The 27911-nt window shown below is 38.2% G+C and overlaps 2 protein-coding genes across 2 annotated transcripts; one reads left to right on the top strand and one right to left on the bottom strand.

The window, feature by feature from the left end:
* Nucleotides 1-1477: 1477 nt before the first annotated feature.
* Nucleotides 1478-3351, top strand: LOC115690911 (transcription factor RSL2-like). The gene is made up of 5 exons (XM_030617408.2): nt 1478-2188; nt 2317-2577; nt 2670-2735; nt 2845-2910; nt 3003-3351. The coding sequence occupies exons 1-5, from the start codon at nt 1598-1600 to the stop codon at nt 3093-3095; spliced, it is 1077 nt and encodes a 358-aa protein (XP_030473268.1). The 5' UTR covers nt 1478-1597; the 3' UTR covers nt 3096-3351.
* A 1715-nt stretch (nt 3352-5066) lies between these two features.
* LOC115690901 (vacuolar-sorting receptor 3-like) lies at nt 5067-12816 on the bottom strand. The gene is made up of 12 exons (XM_030617398.2): nt 12212-12816; nt 10224-10916; nt 10046-10134; nt 9864-9933; nt 9702-9785; nt 9544-9620; nt 9385-9466; nt 7764-7843; nt 7582-7648; nt 6836-6964; nt 6585-6694; nt 5067-5607 (listed from the first exon to the last, which is right to left on the bottom strand). Exons 1-12 carry the CDS (start codon nt 12534-12536, stop codon nt 5509-5511), a joined length of 1905 nt encoding a protein of 634 aa, XP_030473258.1. The 5' UTR covers nt 12537-12816; the 3' UTR covers nt 5067-5508.
* Nucleotides 12817-27911: the final 15095 nt, after the last annotated feature.

Below are 27911 nucleotides of genomic sequence, written 5' to 3' on the forward strand. Positions count from 1 at the left end.
CTTCATGAAACCCACTATGAATATGAATAATATGGAGCTCATAATTGCTCAGTCAGTTAAATGTATCCCCATATTAGATTACACTCAATACAAAAGGCACAAGTGTTATATCATAATCTCTCGCAGAAAACTTAGAGAGAAAACTGTAACACTCACCTTATTTTGCTCTAGTGTGTAATAACCAAGTAGAATTCCATCTCTTATATAATGTTTGTTTCTAAAATATGAAACCCTTTTCTAGAAATCTAGTCAAACGAGAAAACCTACTTGGATCGAGTTTTCTTAACGGTTTGAAATTTGAGAGATATTCAAACTATTAGGATGCAATTTAGTTACTTGCAAGAATTAGACCTAAAGTTATATGTGATTACAATTTCCTAACGCTTATTTGCATGTAATTTGAGTACTTCAAATTATCACAAGGGTCCTAATTACGTCCAAGGATATCGATGGCCTGCCTCAGAGATATACGTTTTGTTTATGCTAAGAAATTATTTTGGGACCAAAATCAACAAGCAGGGAATAAACATTAAATGTTTTTTTTTTATCGAAAAATGTTTAAAGACCAGTGATTTGGTTCGAAAGTCGAAACGCAGAGTATGAAAAAGGTGATTTACGTGACAGGATCAGCTGGTCAGTCTCCTTGTTCTCTAAACCATCATCAAGAATGCTTCATTCTCCAATTGACATAATTGACATGGATGTGGGATTTCAAGTTATGAACAAACCATACCCTCCATTGCTCGTGGATGCAGGCTCGAACCCTGATGAGAGTTAGAGGACATTGGAGGAGACAAGAATCCATCAAGCTGACAACTTGTCTGGTTCGAGCAGTTTAATAAACTTTTTCCAAGAATGTCAGAACTCAGAAATCATTTGGTGCTGTCCTTTTTGTAAAAAATCTCCACTATCTCACCCCCGCGTCATTTTTCTATAATTTTTTTTAAGGACTGATTATTTAATATCCATCCTGACACAAGAAGACCCCCCACGTCTTTGTGATTATTTTGCCAGGTTAGATTCTCCCCAACGAATGTCTCTATCCTGTTCTGCTTAATCTTGATTAATTGACCAGTTCTTGAGATTAACAAATCTAATTAAGCTAAATAATTGCAGTTAAGTCGTTATCAGTAATCACTGGTTTGCGCATTTCTACGTGAAGGACCCCGAATCTCACATCCCTCCTTAATTTTGTGTCATTTCCAGGGCCTTTGAAGGGTTCTGAGAAGTTGAACTTGTTTATCTGCTGCCGTTGAACTATTAAACTAAGTCCCCAGCTGTGTTGTACTTGGCCCCGTCGCCTCGCGCAACTCGTGTGGATTGGGTTAAGAGGAGAATAGAAACTTCGCTCGAATTAACTAATCGAATGATTAAAAATTGGGATCTTGGGTATTATAAAATGTAAGTCAGATCTTGCAAAAACAGGACACTCCTCTAAGGCCTGCAGGTATAAATAGGTATGCTGAAACTTGTTCCTGTTCAAGCATTTCGATAAACTAAACCCACCAAGCTTCTTCTTCTCCCTCTCCAGTTCAAAACTAGAGGCTACCAGAAAATCTTTCCAATTTGATAGTTGGAGAGGAAAAGAGAATTGAGAATGGAGCCTCTAGGGACTGTTTCCGAGGGAGAATGGAGCTCTCTCAGCGGTGTTTGCACCACCGAGGAGGCCGATTTCATGGCCCAATTGCTTAACGATTGGCCTCTCCATGTTGACGCCAAGGGCAGCTCTAACGTTGGTGCACAACACGTGCATTGGCCGAGTCATGAGTCGAGCATTGATCTTTCAGGGATTGAGGGGAGCTCATTTTGTTCTTCCGATGTCGCTCATAATTCTAGCTTGCAATTTTTCCCGCAAACGATTAGCTATAACTGCGGTGGCTCTAGCATAGTTTTCCCTCCTGCGGGTCAGGAGAACTACTACTTGAGTAATCCTAACGAAATTTTGGCAAATAGTACCGGACCGATGAATCACGGGTCGTTTAGCTTAGGATGGAGTAATGGGTTAAACCAAGAAATGAGTGATTGCAATGTGGAAGAGTCAGGAGGAGGAGCTCAGGCAGATAGTTCTCTCAAAACCGGCGTTCAGCCTAAAGGAGAATCAGAAACCTCGGAACGAGAAGTGGCTGAAGAAGAGGATAATCGTGGCACCATCGAAAACGCGAGGAAAAGATCTCGGACTACTGGCAATGTAAGTCCAAAGAAACAGAAACAGAATTTTGATTTTCCTATCTGGTTCGCCAACTCTTCAATGGTGAATGTCACATCTGTTTGCTAATAGACATTTTAAAGGTCCGATGATTTCATTGGGTTGTGCAGGTTCAAAAGATGAAGAGGAATGTTAAGTCAAAGAAGAGCGCAAATCTTGACCTTCCAAGCCAAGATGAGGAAGACGGTAATGCTCAAGGCAACAATCAGAGCTCAAGCACTTGCTGCTCGGAGGAGGAATCCAGTGCTTCTCAAGAGCAGAATGCGGCGGGGGCGACTGCGAGCTCCAAGGAGCCAGCTGTGCTCAACCTTAGTGGCAAAACCCGAGCCAGCCGAGGCTCAGCCACTGATCCTCAGAGCCTTTATGCTAGAGTAAGAGACAAAGCCGCTTCATTTTACTATTCTAAGTTAAATCATATTCAATTGCTTGCTTGAATGACAGAACTTTTTGTGTTAATCTACAGAAAAGAAGAGAGAGGATTAACGAACGTTTGAGGACTCTGCAGAAACTCGTCCCGAATGGAACCAAGGTAGATAGTTTCATCAATGACCGTGCACTTGTTTGTTTTTTGTCGATTAAAACGCGGGTTTGACCAGTGAGAAACTAGTTCTTAGAGTGAGTTGTGTTCTGTTTGGTAGGTTGATATCAGCACAATGCTTGAGGAAGCTGTACGCTATGTCAAGTTTTTGCAGCTCCAAATCAAGGTAAGATCTAAGCGACAGTCTCCCAAATACTAAAATCATAATACCAAACCACGAAACGAACCTAAACTGAGATTGTTTCTGATGTTGTGTAGCTCTTGAGCTCGGATGATTTGTGGATGTATGCCCCGATTGCTTACAATGGAATGGACATCGGACTCGATCTGAAGCTGAACATTCCAAGGTGATTGTCGCCGGAACGACAAGAAAGGCAATCAGAGAAAGGGTGGTTTTGCAATTTATTTTCTATCATAAATAGACATTAAAATGTTCAATCTCATCTGACATTCCTTGACAGATGAATCTATGAGGAATAATGATCCTGAATCATCAGGTCAATCGGATGCTTCTTGAATGGGATTCTTCTAAATTACCAGCCATTTTGTTACTTTTGAGGAGTTCTAATTTCTCAACAGGGAAATTGATTCTGAGTTACATTGTCTCTTCCTCGGTCCTCCATTCATTTTAGATTTGGCCCATAATAATATGATACTTCAAGAACGAGCACAATGTTTCCTGAATATCAAAATTTTCTGAAGTTATAAAAACAAATAATTTAGTTTGCCAGCACACCAGATCCAAGAAGTGAAGATCTACCTACCCTGTTCATCCTAAATCCATTGTACCTGGACAGGAAATTCTTTTCCTAATAACGTCGTGGTAAGATCAGAGATTAAACTTGCAAAGCGCCATGTACAATGACACGCAATTCGTGCAAAGATGGTGCAAATTTATTCATGACCCTAGAAAGCCGGTATACTAGAAAAGATCCAATGAATGCGAATTTAAGAATAGCATACGACAGACAGAATTACCAAAAAAGTCGTGAATCTATTTCAATTGTGTTAATTCAATCATAAACATTTTTTTTACCAATTGAGTCATACACCTTTTGCATTTGCGCCAATTCAGTCCATCCAGTCAATTTTGACTGGAAATCACTAACATGGACGCCAGCCGTCCTACGTGACGTGGCCAACAGTGATATGGACATTTTTAAATAATTTTTCTAATTTTTATTTTTTACTTTATATTTTTCCTTTTTTTTTCTTTTTCTTCCTTTTTTTTTCCTTCCCTTCTTCCTAGCCGGTCACCGGCGCAATAAGTTTATAACTTTTTTGGTAATTCTCCCGTATAAGACCCAATACACTAGGATAACTCCATAAATGGATAAAAAGGATTGTTTATGGATCAAACTCATGACATTGGGTTCTAAGATCATCTTAGAGTTGAATACTAAACATTACTTAAAGCTGGTAGATAATAACATTAATTTTAGGGTGCATTTCAAAGTGGACAATTCCCATGATGTCAAAGTAGCTCAAGATTGTGGATTATATAGACCACATCCATCTCTGGATGATCCATCCTGTATATCCTAGTCATGTTCCTGGTCAAAATTTCACAATCCACAAGAACTGCTTCATCTGTTAATTCTTGAACAACCTGTTCTCAATCTCCAAGTAGTTACACATTTTGTACACATACACTCTCTTACTTTTGATTTTCTCATTTTTGTTTATCAAAACTTTCTGACAAAATCTTTTGCACATGAAATCACACCCCATTTCCATGCATAGTTTGATATGCAGCAAGTTTTCCCCCGGAAATGAGAATTGAGAGCTTGTGTTCCCTGCCTTGTTTTGCCTCTCTAGCTCTCTCCAAGAACTAAATTTCCTCCACCATCTTCTCTACCTCTTTCCAATTATTAAATTCTTTCTCAGTTGTCTAATCTCAATTCCACCTTCTTCCAGGATCTCAGGTTAATTTGACATGGCAAATACATCCCAAGATCTCAGGTTAACTTGACATATGCACTTCCGTGCTACATCGACCAATTACGCAACTCTAGTTTAGAATCTTTAGATTAACATAAGCCAAGTTTGCAGGCTACTTCATTAGACATTCATGTGAAGACTAATTTGCATTTATCGCCTAACGTAATCACCGAAAGTTTTCTAACCAGGAACCTAATCTCCCATGAACCTATGTTACAACTCCTAAACACCATGTTCTCACTAGGACCAATTCATTCAACATTATTTCCTTGTATCCATTTTAACCAGGGCAAGTTTCTCTTCAGCTACACAAGATGGAAGAACTAAAATAAGGTCATGTTGAGTACTCCACTCCAATAGCAAATACTAAAAAGTTGATGATGCAACAAGGAAAAGGAATCATCCATTTCAGGCAAGAACGAAATCGTTTGCCTAAAACAAAGTATACAGTGAAGCACTTTAAACATATAGAATGTGGGAGCTCTTCTCGATGTAATTCAGAAAAACAATCTAACGAAAACTAAGAGTCCTAGAAGCTACTGTCTCTAAGTCATATACACCCCATTCCACATGAAACGTTTCCAATCTAGCACAAGATCAGGAAGCACTCTCTGAAATAATCCAATCGCTAAAAATATGTGACCCGTGACCCATTACTCTGTGCCACATCATCATTTACAGCGACACAATTCACGTTTAAAATGTGAATGGACAAATTAAGGGCAGTCCGCTCAAACCGAATCCTTTTTGTTGCCTGAAACCTTCGAGAGACTAAAGCGTGCATAGCCTCTCTCTCTCTCTCTCTCTCTCTCTCTCTCTCTCTCTATGCATGATCCTCGCTGACATGATTCGGGACTTCGGCTTGGCTATCGAGAGGCATGTACTGTGCCATTATAGCCCTGATCTCTGAATCCATATATGACTGCAATGATGACAACAGAAAAAAGGAGTATCAGCACGTCCCTTCAACAAGCACTTATACAGAGCGGAGGCTAACAGTGTATTCCATGTCTCCATATGAAAAAAGATTATTATGAGAGAACCTAACTACCAAAGTCAGCAATCAAACATTCACTTGAGCATACTTCTATTTGCTATCATGCAAATTTCACATATTTTTTCTTTCCTTTTTTTTCTTGTCATGTGCATCCGCATGCACATTTACATAATATACATGTATCCCCGTATCCTTCTGTCTGTTTTAGCGTGTTCTAGTAATTTTGAACAAATCTGCATGTACATGCATGCACAGATACGTAACAAGTATACCACAAGGACTGATTCTCCCCGCATAAAATAGAGCAATTCTCAGTTGCAACTACAAAATTAATAGATCTCTAATGAAAAATATCAACCACTCAGAAAAATGCTAGATAGATTAGAGAATCAGAACAGTCAGAGATCGTAGCAGCATCATTCAGTTCTTAGCTAAAAAATACCTTCACAATTTTAGTGATAGATAAGTAGCTTTCATCCAATATCTCCCATTTAAGGGACGTAGTCAAAATGTAATTCATCATAGGCATTTAAAAGCCCATTTTCACTACCAAAGTCAATTGAAACAGTACTTGACTACGAAGTCACAAATAGCACAATAATATTCCAGTGCTAATTAATTATTTCAAACCTTGGAGACTCCGCTGACAGGAAAGATGAAAAGTCAAACAATGCCAGTAATCATATTAAGGGAAAAGAGTCAGCGTAAACCTCCTTTTTCCTTTTTGTCTTTTGTGGTCTGTCTTTTCTTTTTTTTTCTTTTTTTTTTTGTGAGATGGGGGGGGGGGGGGGGGGATGTGGGTGGGGTGGGGTGGGGTTGGGTTGTGGGGAGAGAGAGAGAGAGAGAGAGAGAGAGAGAGAGAGAGAGAGAGAGGATACACAATTAAAGAATAAGAAGTATACCCTCAATCTATATTTGTAGACAAGATATGCGCCACCAGCAGCCATGGCTAAACCTATCGCAATGACCCAAACAGCAGCCCAGGCAGATTTTGTCTCTGCACTGCTCTTACCTGCAAACAACCAAAGTGAGCAGACACGTATGCTTAACGTGCATCAGATATGAATCAACAGAGCAATCATACGAGAACCCAAAAGAGAGGAAAAGCAAATAAAAGGTAGACATGCTTGTGAGTATGAGCAGCTGGGCTTACTTATGCAGGTGTCGTGATCCCTAATGTACAGAAGATCTCCACTACATGTGCACTCATAACTTCCCCAGGTATTCTTGCAGCTACATTCAGGGCATTGACAGGCTTTCTTCTCTTTGCATTCATCAATATCTGTTAAGAAGAAACATAACAGAAGATAAAGTCATTCATAGTTAATCTGCACAGATCCAGGCAACGATAGGCCTTATTCTTGGATTCATCAATTTCTAGGTAAAAGGAAAAGGTATAAAGGACAGAAAAACCATGTAACAGACGTTTGTGATAAAAGTCCAAAGTGGCAGAGTGCTCAGGATTGCCCATTACTAAAACAATTACACGGGAGGAATTTAGTAGTTAGTCTAGGGGGGCAGTTCAAGATTTGTCGCAGTCTCTGATATAAACAAAATGTTAATGTTCCAAGCATCTGAGTATGCATTCACTATCATTAACTTGAATGCAAGAGAGTGATATAACCACTGAAATTAGATTGGTACCCATGCAAGACATTGAGAAATGCACTTTGAAAGTAGTTACGAGGAGGTGATACAGAAATTGGCACAGCTGGCATCATTTAACAGGCTTATCTAGAAGGCAAGCATAGTGTTTCCAGAAGCCACCAAAGAAAACTGAGGACGCCATTATTAATTTTATGGTGAACTTCAATGGACTGGATTACTTCATTTGAGTGGTCGAAAAATTCCTAATATAGATTAATAGAGAAAAACATGAGTGCATAACAACAGTATTACCATCACAAGTTTTGACACCATCCCCTTTAAACCCAGGAGGACACTGGCATTTGCTGTTCCCGAAATCCTATTGACAGTCAAAAAAGGAATTAAACCTTCAATACTTTCTTGCTGAACTTAATATAAAAGATATCTAGGAAATTCGGAAAGGAGGCCCAGGAGAAAGCTAGAAATTCACTCACCAAACAAGCAGAGTACGACCCATTCCGAGGATCATGCCAACAACCTCCATTGTTAATCTTGCACCTCCCAGGCCCACTTGCTGCAAATAAAATATGAGATGCATTAGATGCATAGAACAATATTCAACAATTCACTGAATCAGAAAATCGCAGTCAAAAAGTTGATTATCACAGTAAAATGGTACTGAACAATTTGGTACAGAGCCATTTTCAGAGCATTTTAATTTGCTCTCTTTCTATATCTGTCTGAAAAGGGGTAAAATACAGCACTTTGCTTAGGGAAGAGTACAGTCCCGCTAAGAATATCCTCGTGGTTTGCGTAGTACTATACCCAACCCACAATTATACAACTCATCAAGGTTTCATCAATTTATTCACAGTGCACATCTCGAGATCATTCATCTTTGCGCAGTCAAAACTAATGAGCCATTAATTGTCTCTGGTTGATTCAAATAATTTGGTACATGCAACAATAATCCTTATAAGGGTGCCGTTACGTTCAAGTTCTTGCAAGCTTTCAAAACTTGCAGAGCCCTCCTGTTTTCTTTCAAAAGCTACACTAGCCCCTTGCACAAAGGATGGTTGATCAACTGTTCATTTCCATGTTTGTATAGGTTGCGCACTATGATGAGGCATCATGTTCAAATATATCCAAGTCAACAGTAACATAAACCGTACTATTTCCATATCAGTAAGTATAGGTTATGAAGGGTTGTCTCTATATGAACTAGCCCAAAATCAGAGGGTTAGTTTACTCCCGTATAAAATTTCCAGGCTTGAGATTAAAGATCTATGGATCTTGAAAATTCACCATGCACTCAAAAGGCTTTATTATACCAAGTCAAAAGATAACCGATCAGCAAGATAATTTTTCAATAAAACTAACAGAGCACCAATCTTCCTATTTGAAAGGAACCAGGTGCGAAACTATCAATGGGAGAACTTAGAAAGCACATTTATCCATAAAGAGGAAAAGATATTTGAGAATAAAAAGCAACTTAGCACTTGAGACTCCAAGGAGTTAGCACCGCAGATGAATACTTCAGAATAGTCTAAAGGTGATTATTTAACACATCAGATGTTCAATGAAAAACCACTGACTATTTCCACATGGAAAATTGCTGTGCAGTCTCATTGGGTGCAATTTATTTTCTCCTTGTGATAGTTCAGAAACCAACTACAATGATTGCATACAAATGCACATGCCAGTTCTTACGGTACTCATGCAAACACATGCAAAAACTATGAAAATGGAAAGAGAAGGTAGATATACGGGATTCCTAGTCCTCTCTCCTGCTCCACATACACTTACTATGAGGTAGAGGAAGTTATGAATACTCTGACACCCATCCTGAAACTTATTAGGAATTCAAAAGAACCCCCACTATCCATGACACAATCATTTTATATAGAAACACATTTCATCGTGACTTCATTACTAAATGCAAGTACATTTAATTTGACAGAATCACATATGGAGTTCGTGGAAGAGATAGAAGCCCCTAAAGAAGTTCAGGAGCAGAAAAGCTTTTTCTTTATCTCATTTGCCAAACAAATATTCAAAATCTAACCCATAGGACAAGTTTCAAAAAACAAAAAGAAAATAACGTGCTCTATGTACCTTCACAGGTGGTGTAGCCATCTCCTTTGAATTGCACACCAGCAACCAAGGGGCACTCACACACCCTCCCACGAAATGTATCCTGAACAATGGTAAGAGCATGGTCAACCGTAATGTACACAATCAATGAAATGCATAGGTAGTACATCTTGTACATACCTTGCAGGCAGTGATGTTAGCTGTTTTGTCCTGCCAGCAGCCACCACTATTATCCAAGCACTCATTTGTCTCCACATCTGCCACAACAGATATCCTACTTAACTACTTAAGATCGTCAAGGAAAATCTATGAGATAGATATGTGAAAAGAAAACCTACCACCACTTAGACAGACAGCAGGCTCGGTTGTTTCCTCAAAACCAGCACAAATTGCCTTCAAAACAGCACCTTTCGCTAACTTACCTAGATGATGTTCCAGATAATGTAACTAAAGCTTTTTCTGAGAAAAATTAGGACACATAGGCAAGGAAAGGGAGAAACCTCGATATTGTCTATTATTGACAACAAGAGTTGGCAAGATGGTAACATCCCCTCTAGATCCTTTTCCAACCTACAAATATATTCTCTATGGTTAAACCACTGTACATAATTTGCTTTAGAGGATCCTTTCGATGAGTTAAAGAGAGAGTTCCTGTAATTATCAAGAAGCAAGGGACACATACTTGGGCATTTTGCTCTTCCTTTAAAACAGGATTATCAGAATCAGCATTTGGGTCTCCCATGCATTTCTCAATCTTTTTTAGGTCAAGGCCTGTAGAGAGTGAACACCATAGGTTTATTCTCGAATGGATGAATCACTAGGTTTTAAACGGAATGTTTAAAATGTACTAATTTCTTTACCAAGAGATCTAATAACGCTGTCGGCACATTCCTGGTTGTACTTCTTCTCCTTCATGGGACATCTAATCTGAAAATCAGTAACATAGTCCCACCACACCCAAGGCTTTTTAGTTTCATTAGCCACTCGGAACAAGCATAGTTGCCTTAAGTTTTCAAGCACAACGTCCTTCCCATCATAACCAGAGCTGAAATCCTGCTCAGGATCAGGAGCGCAATATCTCCCATGATTTATGCATTGGGATTTACACTGCTTGCTTAAGGTAAATGCCTGAGGGCAATACCAAGTAATATAATGGGGGGTGAACTGAGTGTATCCGCCCTTTTCAAGTATCTGTGCCGCACCCTTAAAATCCTTCACAAACTCCATCAACATGTCGCATTTAACTCCACATTCATCATTGCTGTTGGTCCATAACTCATATTCAACACGATCATCAGGGTGGGGAACAGCTTCTCTCCAATCAAGATTCACATTGACCATATCTTCACCACTTATTGCTTTCTTTAATGTTTCAGCAAATTTTTTCTCAATAAGTGCAGAAGGTATAGTAATATTTTCAATGTATTTTGCAGTCGAACCATCCTCTCCAGGAGTATCCATAGTTATTAATGGTTCCTCGATGTCATCTGCAACAAGTACTGCAGAAGCACCAGCTTTCTGGGCATTCCAAACCTTTAAAGCGAAGAAGCAATCTGGGAAACGCAAAAGACAGCTATCAAGCTCAAAAAAGGCAGATATCAAGAGTTTTATCTTCACAAACCATGTAGATTACAAGTTTGTCTGTGTTAAATATCAAGAAAAACAAGCAACCTTTTTTTCACACAGAGCGTCAAGATGCAAAAAAACCAAGTCCGACAGTATTCAAACTTCCAACACAGGATAAGGACTTTTGTCAATCTCAGAAAGAAAACGCAAAACTCACTGTGTTTTCAACCATGATGAAATTAATATAATTATCTAGTTAAGCCAAGAACTTGACGTACCTATCTAATAAGACAAAGTAGAAGCATACCGAATCAAAATTACCAAAAGAGCACTTCCCTAATAAACAATAAGCATTTATTGTATCTCAAACTCTCTTTCATTCGCTCAGAGCTAAAACGAAATAACTACAGCCGAAATGCAATACATTAGACCCCAAACAGCCAAAAGAACAGACAAATTCTCACCATCTACCAAAAAAAATACTTCCCGCACCATACAACAATCAAGCCCCTCCACAGAAAACTTGATTTAGGAAATAACTCTTAAGGGAGCTTATCTTCCCAAGCCATGTAGATTTACAAGTTTGTCTGTGTTATATATCAAGAAAAACAAGTAACCTTTTGGCAACATAAAACATCAAGATGCTCACAAACCAAGTCCAAGAGTATTCAAACTTCCAACCAAAGGGTAAGGACTTTTGTCAATCTCAGAAAGAAAATGCAAAACTCACTGTATGTCAACCAAGATGAAACCAATATTATAAGGCTTGACGTACCTATCTAATATGACATAGTAGAGGTATACCGAATCAAAACTACAAAAAGAGCACTCTCATAATAAACAATAAGCATTTATCGTATCTCAAACTGACTCTCTCTTTCATTCGCTCTGAGCTAAAAAGAAATAACAACAGCTGAAATGCACTGCATTAGAGCCAAAACAGCCAAGAGAACAGACAAAGTCTCAACATCGACCTAAGAAAATACTCGCTCTACCGCACAAAAATCAAGCCCCTCCACAAAAAAACTCGATTTAGGAAAAAACCTATTAAGACAAGCATCTTCCCAATGGCAGCAAGCAATACACCCAATCAGATTAACCCAAATTAACACAAGCTCACTCTCCCCCAAAACAACCGGATTAAACCTCAAATCTCACAAATGAACAAACTCGAACAACGGGGTTCCTAATTGCACTCATCAAGAAACAGCTGAAAACAGATCGATTGCTCAAAATCAAGAAAAGGGCACACCCAAAATCGACCAAGAGCCCAAAAGGGTACCTCCGCGATCGACCAAGACGAACGTGGGGAGCATGCCGGGCTTGGACTTGAACGAAATGCCGAACTCGTCGAACTCCTTGCAACCCTTCCGGTTATCCTTCGGGTACGCGACGGCACCGGCCATGCTGCCCCCGTACTGGGGGATCCCGAAGTTGCCGATCGCGCTGTCGTACGTGCCCTTGATCTTGTCCGGCGACGTCACGGCCAAGCTGTTCTTCTCCACCACGAACCTCGCCGCCGACAGGGGCACCAGCGACAGCAGCAGGAACCCTAGCAAGAACCCGGACGAGGGCTGCGGCCTCCTCCCCGATCTCGGGAGCTCCATAATTGCCACCGGATAAGGCCAAGGAAAGGAAAAGGGTGTGATGGGTAACCTCTGAAATCGACAATGGATCGCGAGGGTTGAGAAGGGAAGGTTCCTGGGTCTGGTTCGTACGTGGGCGATTCTTCGGAGGGGAGATGATGGGGAAAGGTGCGATTTTTGCTGTAAATCTTGGGACGAAAAGGGAAAGATAGGGAATGGTCAAGGACGGAGGGAGGAGCTATCACCGGTTGCTAGTGTCGTTGGTTTGGTTTGGTTTTGTGGGATGTCGAAGGAATTTGTCGTGCGTGTTGGGTTTTGCTTGTCGTGTGAAGCGGGGTGATACTTGCGTTGCGTCTTCGTGTGCGTGTGTGTAGAGAGAGAGAGAGAGAGAGATAGAAGTCTCTAGTGGCGTTGCTGTTTAAATTGCAATTTATGAGTATTATTTTCTATAGGTAAAAGTATTCTTTTTAAGAGCTTATTGTACGTTTTTCCATGTCCATTGGGTTTATATTTTTATTTAAAGTGTATTTGTTTCGTAGAAAATAAACGTTTTGGAAAACATTTTCTAAAAAATAATCGTTTGTATCTTTTATGAAAATGCTAAATGAAAACTTTTTTCGTCATTTTACGAAAATGTTTAAATATAAATTGTTATCGATAATAGAAACGTTTTTCATTGACTGGCTATTTTGAGTTATACAGACGATCAATTTTTTGGAAAATATTTTTCAAAATACTTTTTTTATGTAAAACAAACGGACCCGTAGATTAATTTTGTACAATAAAGGTGACTTGGTTTTAATTTTAAATTAGTTGTATTCACTATTCATATAAGAATGACCGAAAGGGAAGGAGTGAACTCCCTTGTAAATTTAAGCTCGTTGGTTCTACATTAGCTATATTAGCTATATTTAGATCATTGTACATGATGTTATTAGACCATGTTCTGAATGGATAAATATGTCATAGTGGACAAATTACTTAAAATGATATAAACTCACGAGATTAAAGAGTGGTTACCTTTTTATTCAATTAAAAACGAGATCGAGACAATAAAAGAATTTCTTTTATTTTGGCTAAGTAAGAAACATTTTTCTTTTGAACTTTCCTTAGCCTCAAAACAGAAGGGTTTGCCCAGGAATATATTCCAAACATCCTGATGATCGTCGGATAAAAGAAAAAGTTGATCTTATCTAGTGGTCGTTAAACATTTCAATTTTCATGTGTTACGATATTTTATACAAGAATCACAAAAAAATGGGAAAAAATTAGTACAAATAATTGGACTTTCAATAAAATAAATTCAGTACAATTCTTTATTTGCTTTTCAATATTTGCTATATATATTAATAGGACTAGAGACTCAACCATCTGCCTAACTTTCTAGTTTTTTTCTCACCTAATTAGCGCAGCACTTGACGGTTGCCCTAGACTAGCCACACCCCACCATCTGTCAAGTTCGTTACCACATCCCTACGGACACGTGCACATCGTGCGTCGTGCTTTTTTTATATGTGTTCCTTTGTCTCATGTCCTTTCACTCTTGTCTCTATTGGATCCAGTTCGATGTCCCCCTTAAAAGATACCTAGGCTACACTGACATACCATACCAATATCAAACAAGTTTACGATATTCTTATACTTAGATTGCCACGGCACATCGTAATGTCGTACGATACATTCCGTATACCGTAGAAGTGTTCTTTATGAATATTGATTTGAATAGTACACATATAATTCCAACGTCTGGTAGCTTATAGCATAAAAAGATTTGAATAGGGAAAACTACCCAATCAGTCTTAAAACCTATTATATGTATGTCAATTCAATTCTAAACTTTTCAATTTTGCTATTTTGCCCTAAACTTTTACATGTAATCCCAATGTAATCCTTCCAGCTAATTTTCATCATAAATCACTTACGTGATTGTCTAGTCATCATCGGATGTCCTACGTGGTGCACGGTCACGTCAACAATTCCTAGCGAAAATTGGCCGAAATGACTACATTGAAATTTTGCCAGAAGGTTTATGATTGAATTGACAAAAAATTGGAAAGTTTATAATTGAAATGGCATTCGTATAATAAGTTTATGAATAATTAGATAATGTTTTGTACTTGGAATATAATTCTAAAAGTCTCTCCCTACTTTAAGACTGATGAGTACAAAAGATTCAATGAGCATAGATGGTTGCTCTATTTTTTTATCGGAAAAGCGAATTTATTCAACGGCAAAAGCCAATAAAAATCCAAAATTATGCCCATTGTGACACATATACCCTAAACTATTTTTTTGTGACACAAAAAATCCCATACTTATATTCGTGTGACACATTTACCCTCCGTCAAGGTTCCGTCAATGAGCACCGTTAAAAATCTGCTTACATTGACGCTAAAAAGCAAACGATGTTGGCATGATACTTACATGGCTTATATGAAATAAAAACGACGTTGCTTTGATTAAAAATCATCTGACGGAACCTTGACAGAGATTAAATATGTCACATAGATACAAGTTTGTGGTTTTTTATGTCACAAGAAAAAGTTTAAGGTAAATTTGTCGGATTTGCCATAGTTTAGGGTTTTTGATGTTACAAAAAAAAGTTTAGGGTAAATGTATCGGTGGGCATAGTCTAGAGTTTTTTGTGTCATTTTCCCTTTATTCAAATCCAAACGTAACTAGGATGGACATGAAGGCTTGAAAGATCTATAGATAAATAGGAACCAAAAGCAACATAGACTTAGAAATAAGACGACAGGGTCCAAGGCCCAAAATATAGGCAAATGATATAATACTAAGTGGATATTATCACTATCCCTCGATCCGACTATATATTCACTAGGTTCGTGGTGGGGACAACGCTGACAAGCTTGCTCGTAACTAGTAATAGCCATGGCTCAAATCAAATATTCCGTCACAGGTGTGGAATTTCTATGGTAATGCTAAGAAGTAGTCGCCGACATTGGTCGTCTTTTCCCACCTTTTTACTGATCAAAAAACTAATATTGTCATGTGCAATGAGACAGACGAGATAAAAAAAACTAGAAATTCACAAAAAAAAGGAGTGTGTGGTGGAGAAAATAAAAGGAAAAATACCACAAAAAACTTTAAATCATGTCCATTGTGATACTAATATTTCAGTTTTTTTGTCACAACATCCCCAAACTTATACAAGTGTGAGAAATCCATCTATAACCAAAAACCCTAAGATTTTCCCACCGTGGCACCAATACCTCAAATATTTATTTTGTATTACCAATGTCCCAAACTTGTACCAGTATGACAAAAATATCCTCTATCTACCACAAAATACCCTAAACTTTACCAATTGTGACACTAATATTTCATATTTTTTGTGTCAACAATACCTCCAAACTTGTATCGGTGGTCTAAAAATACTTTTCGTCACAGTTATGTTCAAGACTTGTACCAATGACCCAAAAATTCCTTCCGTTAGTTTTTCTATGGCCGTCTTGGTCAGAACTATGACGGATGGTATTTTGCCACAACGGTACAAGTTGGGGTGTTGGTGACACGAGAAAAATGGTTGGGATATTGGTGTCTTGGTGGAAAAATTTTAGGATTTTTGGTGGTGAACAACGTATATTTTTGTCATATTAGTACAAATTTGGGATTTTGGTGACAAAAAAATTGGTGTATTGATGTCAATTGGGTGTAGTTTAGAATTTTTGGTGACACATAAAAAAAAGTTTGAAATATTGATGACACAGTAGGCATAATTTAGGATTTTTAATAGTGTTAAAATATGTCTTGTCTTGAGTTAAACCCGTGAACGAAAACGCAACCCGAATAAAGTATGCGAAAAAATATGGAAATTGTATTCGTGTGGAAATCACTAGTAAAATAAAGATTGTCTCCGCGTTGGAATCAAGATCAAGAATGGAAGTCTTACTTGGATTTTCATTGGGTGCAAAATTTTCTTAATATATACGGAATCCACTTTCCAGATTCTTGTTGAAGTCACGGTCAAGAAATGGGAAAAGTCCAAGTTGGACTTGTTGACAAACTTATACAGGTTTCCTATTCCATGTTGAAGTTGACTACTATACGCACCATAAATATTATATTATATATTCCTCTTTGGTCAGATTGTAGAAATGGTTGGTGCATAATCCTTGGAAAAGTTACGGTCACTTTAGTATTTGCTAATATTGGTCGGCAAGCAATCCAAGGCAGGCTTCACTCGAGAATTACATCATGGTGAAATTAAGGAGTGTTTTAGCGTAAATCTTGTGAGTTTAAGATTTGTTAATTCCTTCACGAGATTGAGAGATTATTTTATAAGAAATTGTAGGGCTAAACACTGTTTGATTTATTAAATATAAACATTGAAAGTGTTTAAGTGACTTGAGTATTGTTGTTATCTCCGTTATATCGCTTGATCTATTGTTGTACGACCCAATCACGTAAATCTGATATCTCGATTTATTTTATTGTTCGATTGCTTGCTTCCGTAACAATTAGTATTAGAGTCGATGGTTGATTGGTGCTCCATCCCAATCTATTCCGGTGTTTGGTGAATATCTCGAAAAAAAATCTCCTGATGAATGCTTGTTTTAGGTAGAAATTGATATCATGGTTGGTCTGCGCGAGAAGAGACCATGGGCAGTTGATCTGGTAATGCAAGTCTAACGAGAAGAGACCATAGGCAGTGGTCTGATGACGCGAGATAGAGACCATGGGTGATGTAATCCCAAGTTAACAGTTGATGATGGTGGTTGTGCATAGTTGCGGCTGCATTGTAATGACTTGAAGATTCAAATTGAAATAAGTTTATGCAGAAGGATACTTACATTAAATGGGAGCAAACCTAATACTGAGCTCACACGTAAGAGGGAGATTGTTAGGATACACATGTGTTAGAGAAGTCCCACATCAAATAATTGATGTGGTGTGAAGTTGTTAATATATCATAGTTGGCCCTTAACTCATTAACTTAAGCTTTTGAGTGAAGGTGGGTCCAACTGGATATGTTGACAGGTTCGAATTTGGGCTCTCTCTTGGCGATCTCCTTAGGTGAAGGTATCAGGTTTTCACCATGTGCTCTCACAACAATTGGTAGCTAGGCTTAGCTGAGTTGAATCGAATCGATGGTGACAAAAAAAAGAATGTTGAAAATCAACAAATTTGATGAGAAGAATTTTGGTTTCTAGAAGATGCAGATTGAGGATTATCTATTTTAGAGGAATTTGCACTTACCCCGGTTTGGGGAAACCAGAGTCGATGAAACAAGCTAAATAGGAATTGCTGGATAGACAAGCGTTGGGCATCAGTTGTTATTCGACTAACGTTGGCTCGTAACATCGTGTTTAACATTGTGAAAGAGAAGCCACTGTGAAACTGATGGAGGCCCTAATAGACATGTATGAGAAGTCATCTACAATCAACACGGTCTATTTGATGCGATATCTATTTAACTTAAAGTTGGGGCGAAGGTGCGTCAGTTGATCATCAGATTAATGAATTCAATGTGATTGTTGGTCTATTAAGTTCAGTTAAGATTGACTTTGGAGATGAGGTGCGTGCTTTGATTATATTATCCTTATTGCCTAATAGTTGAAATATTACTTTTACTGCTTTAAGTAATTCATTTGGGTCGACAAGCTTGACGTTTGATGAGGTTTGTGATTTAATTCTGAGTGAGGACATTCATAGAATAGAATCTAGTGAGCCTGTATTTAGTGCTTTAGTAGGTGAAAATAGAGGAAGAACTAGTACTCGTGTTAGTAGGAGCAGTATAAACCTTAACAGATATAGTTAGTCTAGGACTAGTAGTACTGTCTATTGGAATTATGGCAAGAGGGGTATCTCAAAAGGGATAGTTTTAAGCTGAAGAGCGATAAGGGTAAGCGAATTAAAGTTGAGTCTAATAATGATATTGCTGCAATAACTAATAGTAAATTCGGATAATGCTGATTTTGTCTTGTCTGCCAGTGAGGATTTGTCGTTTAACGGATGGATTATGGATTCTGGTTGTTCATTTCACACTAAACCAACTAGAAACCGGTTTACTACTTATCGGTGCACGGAATATAGTTAAAAAATGTAGTTGGGGAACAACTCAGAGTGTGATGTTATAGGATGAGTGCGGTGTTATGGGTGTTGGTGATATTAGAATAAGAATGCATGATAATGTTATGAGGACATGACAGGAGTGAGGCATGTTTTAGAATTGAAGAAAAACTTGATTTCATTAAGTACCTTGGATTCAACTGGGTGTCGATATACTTTAGAATGTGGAATTCTGAAGGTTGTTTGAGGTGCCTTGGTGAAAATGAAAGGCATCAAGCACAGTGGATTGTATGAGCTTCCAGGTGAGATGGTGACGAATTTCACTATGGAGACGTTGGGTGCATTTGTTCAAGATAATTGTGGCATATGCGTTTGGGGCACATTAGTGAGAAAAGCCTGAGAGTTCTAAGTGAAAGAAATTCGCTATGTAGTTATGTAGCTAATGAATTGAATGTATGCAAGTGCTGTGATTTAAATCTGTGGCGGAAAGTGCAGTTTAATATAACTGTCAAAGGAACCACAGAGATTGCAAAGTTAATTCACTTCAATTTTCGCAGGCTGTCGCGATTTCCTTCAAAGTAGAGTGCTAGGTTTACGTTACCAGTTGTTAATGACTACCCGAAGAAGATGTGGGTGTTTATGCTGAGGCACAAGTTTGATGTTGTTGTTAGGTTTAGGCAGTTGAGAGATTTAATCGAAAAGGAGATGCAAGCAGATGCAGACTAATAGTAGCACGGAATTTTACTCTAAGCTATTACATGAATTCTGCATGAAGCAAGGTATAGTGAGACACCGCATTAGTGCCAATGAACCACAACATCTTGCAGAGTTGATCAATAGTACATTATTAGAGAAGGCCCATAAAATACTCTCAAGTGCTAGTATGACTAGGAGATTTTTAGCACATGTCTTAGTATAACGAGCTACTTGGTGAATAGATCTCCATCGACTGTAATTGGATGTCAGGCTCTTAAAGAGTGTGGTCAGGTAACGTTGCTGATTATTCAATTATTAGAATATTTGTTTGCGTGTGTTATGTAAGGTCGATGGGAAGGCAAGAAAGTGCATGTTCCTAGAAATTAAATTCACACGTTATCAATAAAGAAGTTACATTTGACGAGTGTCTATTACTTCTGGCTAATAGTGATCATGGTAGTATTTATACGGATCTAGATGGTGTTCAGCTTGAGATGAAGTTGAAATCAGAAACTCCTGAAATAGTGGGTGCTAGTGGGGTAATCGACACATATGGTGCCTATATCAAGGTGAAACTCGTAGTGCTAACAGTCGCTTTAAAAGTATGTGTTTGATCTCTTAACAAATATAAAATTCAACAATAGTTTTGCTTTATCTTTAGTAAAGGAGGTTGTGTCGGAAAATTCTTGTGGAGTAGTCAAAGGTGTAAGTAGAGTTAGTGTTTTGATAAGGTCCACAGTTATGATGAAATTCAAGCGAAGCTTGGACTTGGAAGATATTTGTAGCGGTTGAACCCATGAGGAGCTATAGGAGAGTAGTAGTGGAGTTTCGATTTTTTAAAGAAGAGACTGTGACTTGGCTCAAACGTCGAGCCAATATAAAGATTGTTAAAATATGTCTCGAGTTTAAACTCATGATCGAAAACTTGACCCAAATAAAGTATGCGGAACAATATGAAAATTGTATTCATGATGAAGTCACGAGCAAAATAAAGATTGTCTCAGTGTTGGAATCTTGACCAAAAATGGAAGTCTTACTTGGATTTTCATTGGGTGCAAGATTGTCTTAATATTCATGGAATCCACTTTCCTGATTCTTGTTAACGTCACGGTCAAAAAATGGGAAAAGTCCAAGTTGGACTTGTTGATTGAATTATACAGCTTTCCTCTTCCATGTTGAAGTTGGTTACTGTACGCATCATGGATATTATATTATATATTCTCCTCTTTGGTCAGATTGTAGAAGTGGTTGGTGCATAATCTCTGGGAAAGTTACGGCCTTGAGCGTGTGCTAATATTGGTCGGCATGCAATCTAAGGCTGCCTTCACTCATGAATTACATCCCGGTAAAACTGAAGAGTGTTTTAGCATAAATATTGTGAGTTTAAGATTTGTTAATTCATTTGTGAAATTAACAAATTATTTCGTGAGGAATTGAGAGGCTAAAGATTGTTTGAGTTATTGAATGTAATTAGGGGTTGGGAAACATTGAGAGTGTTTGAGTAACTCGAGTGTGGTCGTAATCTTCGTTGTATCACTTGATTTATTATAGAAGCAGTTGCTACTCTCCCTATGAACGTAGGTCACTACAGGCCCGTTTGGTTCAACTTTTCAAATGCTATTTGAGGGAATGCAAATACCTTTAGGTTAAAACCCCTTGAAAAATGCAAGTGGCGTTTGGTAAAAAATCATTTGTAAAGCTATTTTGGGCCAAGTAGTTTTTGGTAAATTTTTTTTGCAAAAGGGCTATGGGAATTATCATTTTTATTTAAAAAAAAACCTACCCTACCCTTCGCCGGAGCCGGCAAGCTAGATCTAGCGTCGGGCGCCGTTGCCCGAGGTCGGGCGACCCCCGGCGAGCCAGATCTGTCGTCAGCGGCCGTTGCCCGAGGCCAGGCGACCCCGGGCGGCCGGCGCCTGGGTCGCGCGACTCAAGTGGCCGTCGCCGAGGTCGAGCGACCCAGGTGGCCGACGGCCTCGTGCGACCCAGGCCGGCGGCGCCTGGGCGGTTGCGTGATCTTAGGCGGCCATCGCCTTGGTTGTGCGACCTCGCCGGCCTCTCGCCAACCCAATCTAGTGTTGGCCGCCCTTATTGGCCTCCCTTGCCGGCCGCCTCACAAAGAATATGAACAGTAACAAGAGAGGCAAAATCGGAATAAGCCAAAATAAGTGGGGGTAGTTTGGGGACAAAATTTGGGTTCAGCATTTGTGGAATGTCCAAAGCCCAAAGCTGGTTCGAAGCAGCTTTGGGCTTTCGGCATTCCAAATACTAGCATTTGGCCAATGCTAGGCCGAAAGCTAAACCAAACGATTCAACATTTTGGGAAGGGGCTTTCGGCCTCGAAAGCCCCTTCCCAAAGCTGAACCAAACGGGCCCTACGACGGAACCACGTAAATCTGGTATCTCGATTTATTTTCTTATTCTTTTTATTTTATTGTTCAATCGCTTGCTTCCGCAACAAATAGTATTAACCAAAAACATAAGGAAAAGAGACAAGTGTGAGAAATACAATATTATATTGGCCTATATTTTGAGAAAAATTGGTTCGAAATGTATACAAAGACAGTTTCAAATGCTTCGCATCTTATAATGATACTTTCGTAAAATTTTCCCGACCTTTTCTAACGAATTATCTAATGGATGATGTAAATTGCTAGCTAGTTATTAAATAAACCCCAAGATGAAAATTGAATTTAAAAAAATGAGATACGTAAATAGAACCAATATGTGTATATATACATACGTATGCAAATATTTAACATAGGACACAGATTGGATTTATGTGCAGGCCTATTGTCGAACAATATCAAGCCTATCCAACGGCATCGTGATTCTAGTGATTTTGTTAGCAGTTAGCGTAGGGTCGTTCCCGGGCCACCGAAGCCCATTTTCCGGCCTATTTCAGCCCGGGAACAGGCTGGACGTCCACTGTGCAGACCGATTTCTGGATCCAATTTATTCCAAGCACAAGCAAACAGAATTATGTCATTTACCTTTCTATCTCCTATTAAATTTACATGTCGATCGAACTTTGAACTCATCTATTCTCTCTCATTAGAAAATTTGCCAGCATTTATGAGCACATGCTTCATTGGTAAAGAACATTATCTTCAGCAGGACTTTTGTTTATATGGACAGTCAGCCTGCAAAAAGTTCAGTGTTTTGGATCCTTCCAACGTGAAGAGTAGCCAAGGCGAATTAACTACTGAGATCCCCCGCTATTGGAAAGAGTAATGCATAGCACTGAAGTGATTAGCTACCTACTCAATAAAATATTTGCAAACTTCTTATAAATTTGATAATTTTATTTTACTGATGGTGTCAAAATGATTTTTCTTTTAATATTACGGGTGTGCATAGGGTCGGTTGCATCATTAAACACCTTCAAAAAAGCCCCTAAAAACTTCACTGGCCATCCAAACCTGTGGTGCTAATGTCTACAGACCGGCAATTGCGCTATAGCGGGTGGAAAACGGTGTGAGCATGTCCATCTGGTCACACGTCTAAAGGCAACTGGTCATGTTCCTTTCTATGCTGCTTGCAGAGCAACTCCGTATGACATTCTCATGATTTCCTCCATAGACATTATCTCAATTGTTCGAACATGACAACCTCTTAAATGCCAGATTGGGTGTTCCAACTTACAATTTGGCCCGATCCGGGGGGCTGCGACATAATAGTACACAAAATCTATTTGGCTTGTCCACAAATTCAAAGTCGAAGAAACTGAAAAGTTACCTGTGGAAAGCAGATGGACTAAGTCCGCTCTTCTGTCTTCTTAGATGGTCTATCCATACTCTAGTTTCGATGAATAAGTGATTCCAACATACTGTGCACACGGCCTTCTTCTTACCATTACGCATGACCTCGATTTTGAATGTCTTTCGAAAAGCAGACGTTCTTCGTCATGAAGTCTGCATGAGATCGGTTGGCATTTGCTGATCTCGAGGTTCTAGGGTAGGGGTTTCGCCGAGGGGAGGGTGCCACCCCATTGTCGCCCTAGCAGCTCTAATTGTGTCTCGTCATGGAAATATTATAGTTGCTTGGGGGGAGCGCGCACATAGGGAGCTTCCTACGTCCCAGGGACAACAAATGAATTGAAGTGCACGGCCAACCTAGACTTACTGGCTAGCCATCTAGGAAGCGGGTTGGAAAGCGGTTGGGATCCATAGCGAGATAAAGAGAGCGAGGAAAGCATATATAAAAAGCGGGAATTTGTGACAATTTGTGAGAGAACAATGAATGGTGGAAATGGGAGAGAGGGAGCTCTAATCTATACTTAAGCTTTTTTGTCCCTGAGCAGGACGATCGGCCGAGACGACCATTCAACGGTGGCACGGCTCGTTTGTCATGCCTAGTTTAGCCCCTTCTTTTGATTTGAGATGACCTGTGCTCCACTACTCATCTTTTCTCATCTTTCCTTACAAAGAGTTATTTGAAAAGGAAAGTTGAGTTTTGTTTGCCATAAAGGAAAGTGGAGCTTCATAACAAATTATAGCGCTAAAAGGCATTGTGTCTGTTCATTAAAAAAAAGCATGTTTGATCAATCAATTATTAAGATATTTGGCCTAGATACAGTACATCATCTTGGGAAAATCCTCAAATGATATCTGAACTTTGGCTTAATGTGCAATGTCGTTCTTGGACTTTTGTTTTGTTCAATGTGGCTCCTTAAGTAATAGGAAATATTTAATCTAGTTTGTAAACTATACGAAAATGTTCAATGTCATCCTTCTGTTAAGGCAACTTAATGAACTCTGCTGTTGTGGCTTCCAATCAGGTTAAGTTTGAATGGTGGACAACAAGAAAAGGTCACACGTGGATAATCTAAGTAAGATATTCATCTCAAATTGAAATATAATAATCCACGTTATCAAATAATAATAGATATGACACCTAATTTTTTTTCTTCTGTAAAGTAGATCAATAAAAAGATGGACATATTGACTTATCATTTCTTAGAATACATTTGAACATATTATAATCTACGTTATCAAATAATATATAATATGTCATACGAGCAAACAAAAAGACCACATTGAACATTTAGCAATAGTTCGAGAATCATGTTAAACAAATTAGAAGTTCTGGAACGATATTGCATATTGGATCAAAGTTCAAGGACCATTTCCATCTTTGCATAACAATGGTCTAGTGCTAGCAATTCAATTTCCCCCCTCACAAAGATCCAATTTTGGTGTTTTCCTAAATTACTTTCTTAAATGGAAAGTAACTACACGAATATATAATGGTCTAACTTTTTGTTGGCACCAAAAAATGCCCAAGTCTTTGACCATCAACTCGGGCCAAGAAAGACCAAGCGAAATACAATAGAGACAAAATCTGCAAGTGTCGAAGGCTCTTAGTTGGAAAGTATAGTTAGTCGATAAAGTGAGTGGCTTTAATTGACAGGAAATTTGTAAGAAAATGACTTAACACCCGGAGAATAGGCTTCAAAAAATTAAGCTTGGTTTAGTCGACAAAGAGCCATGACTAACATGACCTATGATGAGTTGAATACAAAGTAGGTATCTAAGTGATGGAGCCGACAATTCTGAACATGATTCTCTAAGGCACATCAACGTGGCTGTGAAGAAGTGAAACTCCTACAATCATCAGGTGGTGGATGCCATGGATCTCAAAGCCAACAACGGTAGAGGTTGAAAAATGTGGGTTATTGCAACTGTCGAGTAGTGGTCCGAGGGGCTTCATAAGTAATCGGCCATGTTGGGCACATAATAACAATCAAGTAATGGGTGTGTCAATGTGTTGATTAACCGGTTGTAAATATGAGTTGCTGAATTTCAATGGTCACGTATAATGCAGTTGTTTTCTTTGTAACAGTTGTTAATTGCCAATAATAGCTATAAATACTAGAATTTTAGTTTGCGTGAAAGACCAACAATCAATCAATGAACACTAATTGTTCAATATGTTTCAATACACTTTTACATGGATGGACACGAATGTCTCTAGTTTTAGTATTTCTAATTTTTTCATCAATTACGTTTCCTATCCAAGATTCAGCAAAGGACCTTACACATTCTTTGTCAATTTTCACATCGATCCATATTTTAGAAGGTATTTTGTCAACACTTTTCGGCAAAACGCGTTCACAAGATAAAAGTTTAATATCATGATAAACCCCAAACTGGTACATCTTTAACAAATTTATCCCAAACTAATAGTTTTGACCACAAAAAATCCAAAACTAGTACACTTTTGAAAATTTACCCTTCGTTAGTTTTTCTTAAATTAATTGTCAAATTACTGAATTAGATAATACGTGCCAGTTGATGGATGTACCAGTTTAGGGTTTTACCCTCCGTTTGTTGCATGTATACCCGTTTATGGTTTTTCATGATATTAATCCAATTTAACGGAAACTAATGGAGGGTAAATTTGTCACAAATATACTAATTTGAGGTTTTTGGTAGACAAAAAATTAGTTTGAAGTAAATTTGTCGCATGTGTACTAGTTTGGGGTTGTTGGTGGTCAAAAATTAGTTTAGAGTAAATTTGTCACAGGTTTACTAGTTTTGAATTTTTTTTGTGGTGTCAACCCCAAGATAAAACGAATTTAAAAGTCAAAATTAAAATTTGGCAGGTATAAAAATTGGAGGGGCAAGAAATAGGAGAAGAGAAGCAAATTATTTTGTCTTAAATTTGGAAAGGCGTAGATTTTCCTATAATTTAGGGTTAATTCCAAAAAAAAGCACAACTTTAGGTCGATAGACAATTCTGACCTGAACTTTTTTTTGTCCTATAAAAAAGCGCAAACTTTAGGTCAAGGGACAATTCTGGCCCGAACTTTTTTTTTGTCTCATAAAAAATCACCAACTTTCACCCTGATTCCAAATTTGACCCCTCGTTGATTTTCTGTATGAAGTCACAATTGTTTGAGAAAAAAAGGTTATGGTGGTGAGCCTGGCGAATCTCATCCAGGGCGTCTGGCCAGAGAGATTCAATCTGGAGATATTTCGTCTTGCCGGTGAAGTGAAGGAGACGAACAGTTTTACCGTTATTTTTCAAGCTGTGGCTTAGAGAATAAAATAATGAATAGTGTTTTAAATCTAGTCAGCAAGTCATGTGGGTTTATTGCTAAGGTGGAATAGTTAAGTTGGATAATCAATGCTTTTAAGTCAATGGGCCAGATTTGAGATTTAAGTGAAAGTTGGTATTTTTTTACGAGATAAAAAAAAGTTGGGGTCAGAATTGTCACTCGACCTAAAGTTTGTGCTTTTTTAGGGAACAAAAAAAAATTCGGGCCAAAATTATTCATCGACTTAAAGTTGGTGCTTTTTTACTGGACAAAAAAAAGTCCGGGCCAGAATTGCCCCTCGACCTAAAGTTAGTGCTTTTTTTTTTTAAATTAACCCCTATAATTTAGGGGCAAAAGCATAGAAATCCGATTAGTGGGATTTGAATTGGTTACTTCTAGTTCCTTCGTTGGATATCCCTTACGCTCCAATTAATTGTGTTAGAAGGAATGGGTTAAAAAAACGTAGAAATTTATCCACAAGCTTATAAATATCTAGTAATGGTTAGGCAAAATCTAGAGAGAAATACGTCTTACTCTAATATGAGAAATTATAGAGAGGAAGAGGTGTTGATTATATAAAGTGCCAAAATGCTCCTCACCAAACCCTAATTTCTTTTCAAGCTCCTAAAGTCTCGGTTCGTCTAGGACATAAGTTCAACTATGCCCTGACGTATATAACCCCAACTTAAGGATGGTAATGAGGCAGAGCAAGTGCGGGATTGCAATCCCTCTCCCCGCCCCACTACAATTAGAGATGTCCTATTCGTCGTGTCTCTCCCGAAGGTGGACCGCCTAGAGATTAGTTAATGGATTATTAAGCATAAACTTAGTTCGAGCTCTCCTAAATCTGTACCAATTCGCAATTTATGGTTCAAGTTATTAACATGTAAATCATTTTCAATTCAAAGTCACCTCTAATCTCTTTTTGGTGGGTCTATTAAAAATCCAAGCAAAGTGTCAAGAGACTTACTTTACTTTTACGAATCAGATATTATGATTCGAGGACTTGATTACGTCAGATTACTTTAATGCCTTTCAATACCTTTTCTTTTACTTTTGAAAATATTTATATAGGCAGCTTGGATTAATTTTTAGTCTAGACCACTAACATGCAAGTTGATCATGTGGATACGCAACCAATGATAACACTCAATAAACAAAGCAATAAACAAATAAATCGTAAAAAAGAAAAGAAATTAAGCACAACAAAGCAATCAATTATTTTTGGGCTTTCTCTTATCTTAAAGCAAAGACTAATATATATGCCATCCAATTTTAATCAAATGAGCCTAGATTTGCAAACTCTATGACATGCACGTAATATTTTTAGTAACTAGGAAATAATTTAGATTAAATCCTATTTCAATTAGGAAAACCTTATCCTATCAACTAGATATTATCAAAACATGCAATGCTATTAAGATTATATCTAATATATTAAGGAAAATCTTATCTAGAATCTATTCTAATTTATTCTAGACTCTATCGTAACATGCAATCTAATCTAAATATGCAATATTATCTAGAATATCTTATCCTAACCTAACAGACAATCTTTTTGGTTTTTTTAGATAAGGAAAGAAATCAAAACAAGATAAACATTCAACCACCTAAGATTAGCTCAA

The sequence above is a fragment of the Syzygium oleosum genome, unplaced genomic scaffold (assembly GCF_021117445.2).
Source record: "Syzygium oleosum isolate NSW1041296 unplaced genomic scaffold, Sole_v2.1 Sole_v2.55, whole genome shotgun sequence".
NCBI lineage: Eukaryota > Viridiplantae > Streptophyta > Magnoliopsida > Myrtales > Myrtaceae > Syzygium > Syzygium oleosum.

What these genes read in the sequence shown, in the direction of transcription:
- LOC115690911 (XM_030617408.2), top strand. Translation starts at nt 1,598, where the DNA reads ATGGAGCCTCTAGGGACTGTTTCCGAGGGAGAATGGAGCTCTCTCAGC. An exon ending in GATCTCGGACTACTGGCAAT is followed by an intron (nt 2,189 to 2,316) that starts GTAAGTCCAAAG and finishes TGGGTTGTGCAG; the next exon opens with GTTCAAAAGATGAAGAGGAA. An exon ending in TCGTCCCGAATGGAACCAAG is followed by an intron (nt 2,736 to 2,844) that starts GTAGATAGTTTC and finishes TCTGTTTGGTAG; the next exon opens with GTTGATATCAGCACAATGCT.
- LOC115690901 (XM_030617398.2), bottom strand. Translation starts at nt 12,536, where the DNA reads ATGGAGCTCCCGAGATCGGGGAGGAGGCCGCAGCCCTCGTCCGGGTTC. An exon ending in GGTCGTACTCTGCTTGTTTG is followed by an intron (nt 7,649 to 7,763) that starts GTGAGTGAATTT and finishes GACTGTCAATAG; the next exon opens with GATTTCGGGAACAGCAAATG. An exon ending in TGGTGTCAAAACTTGTGATG is followed by an intron (nt 6,965 to 7,581) that starts GTAATACTGTTG and finishes TCTTCTTAACAG; the next exon opens with ATATTGATGAATGCAAAGAG.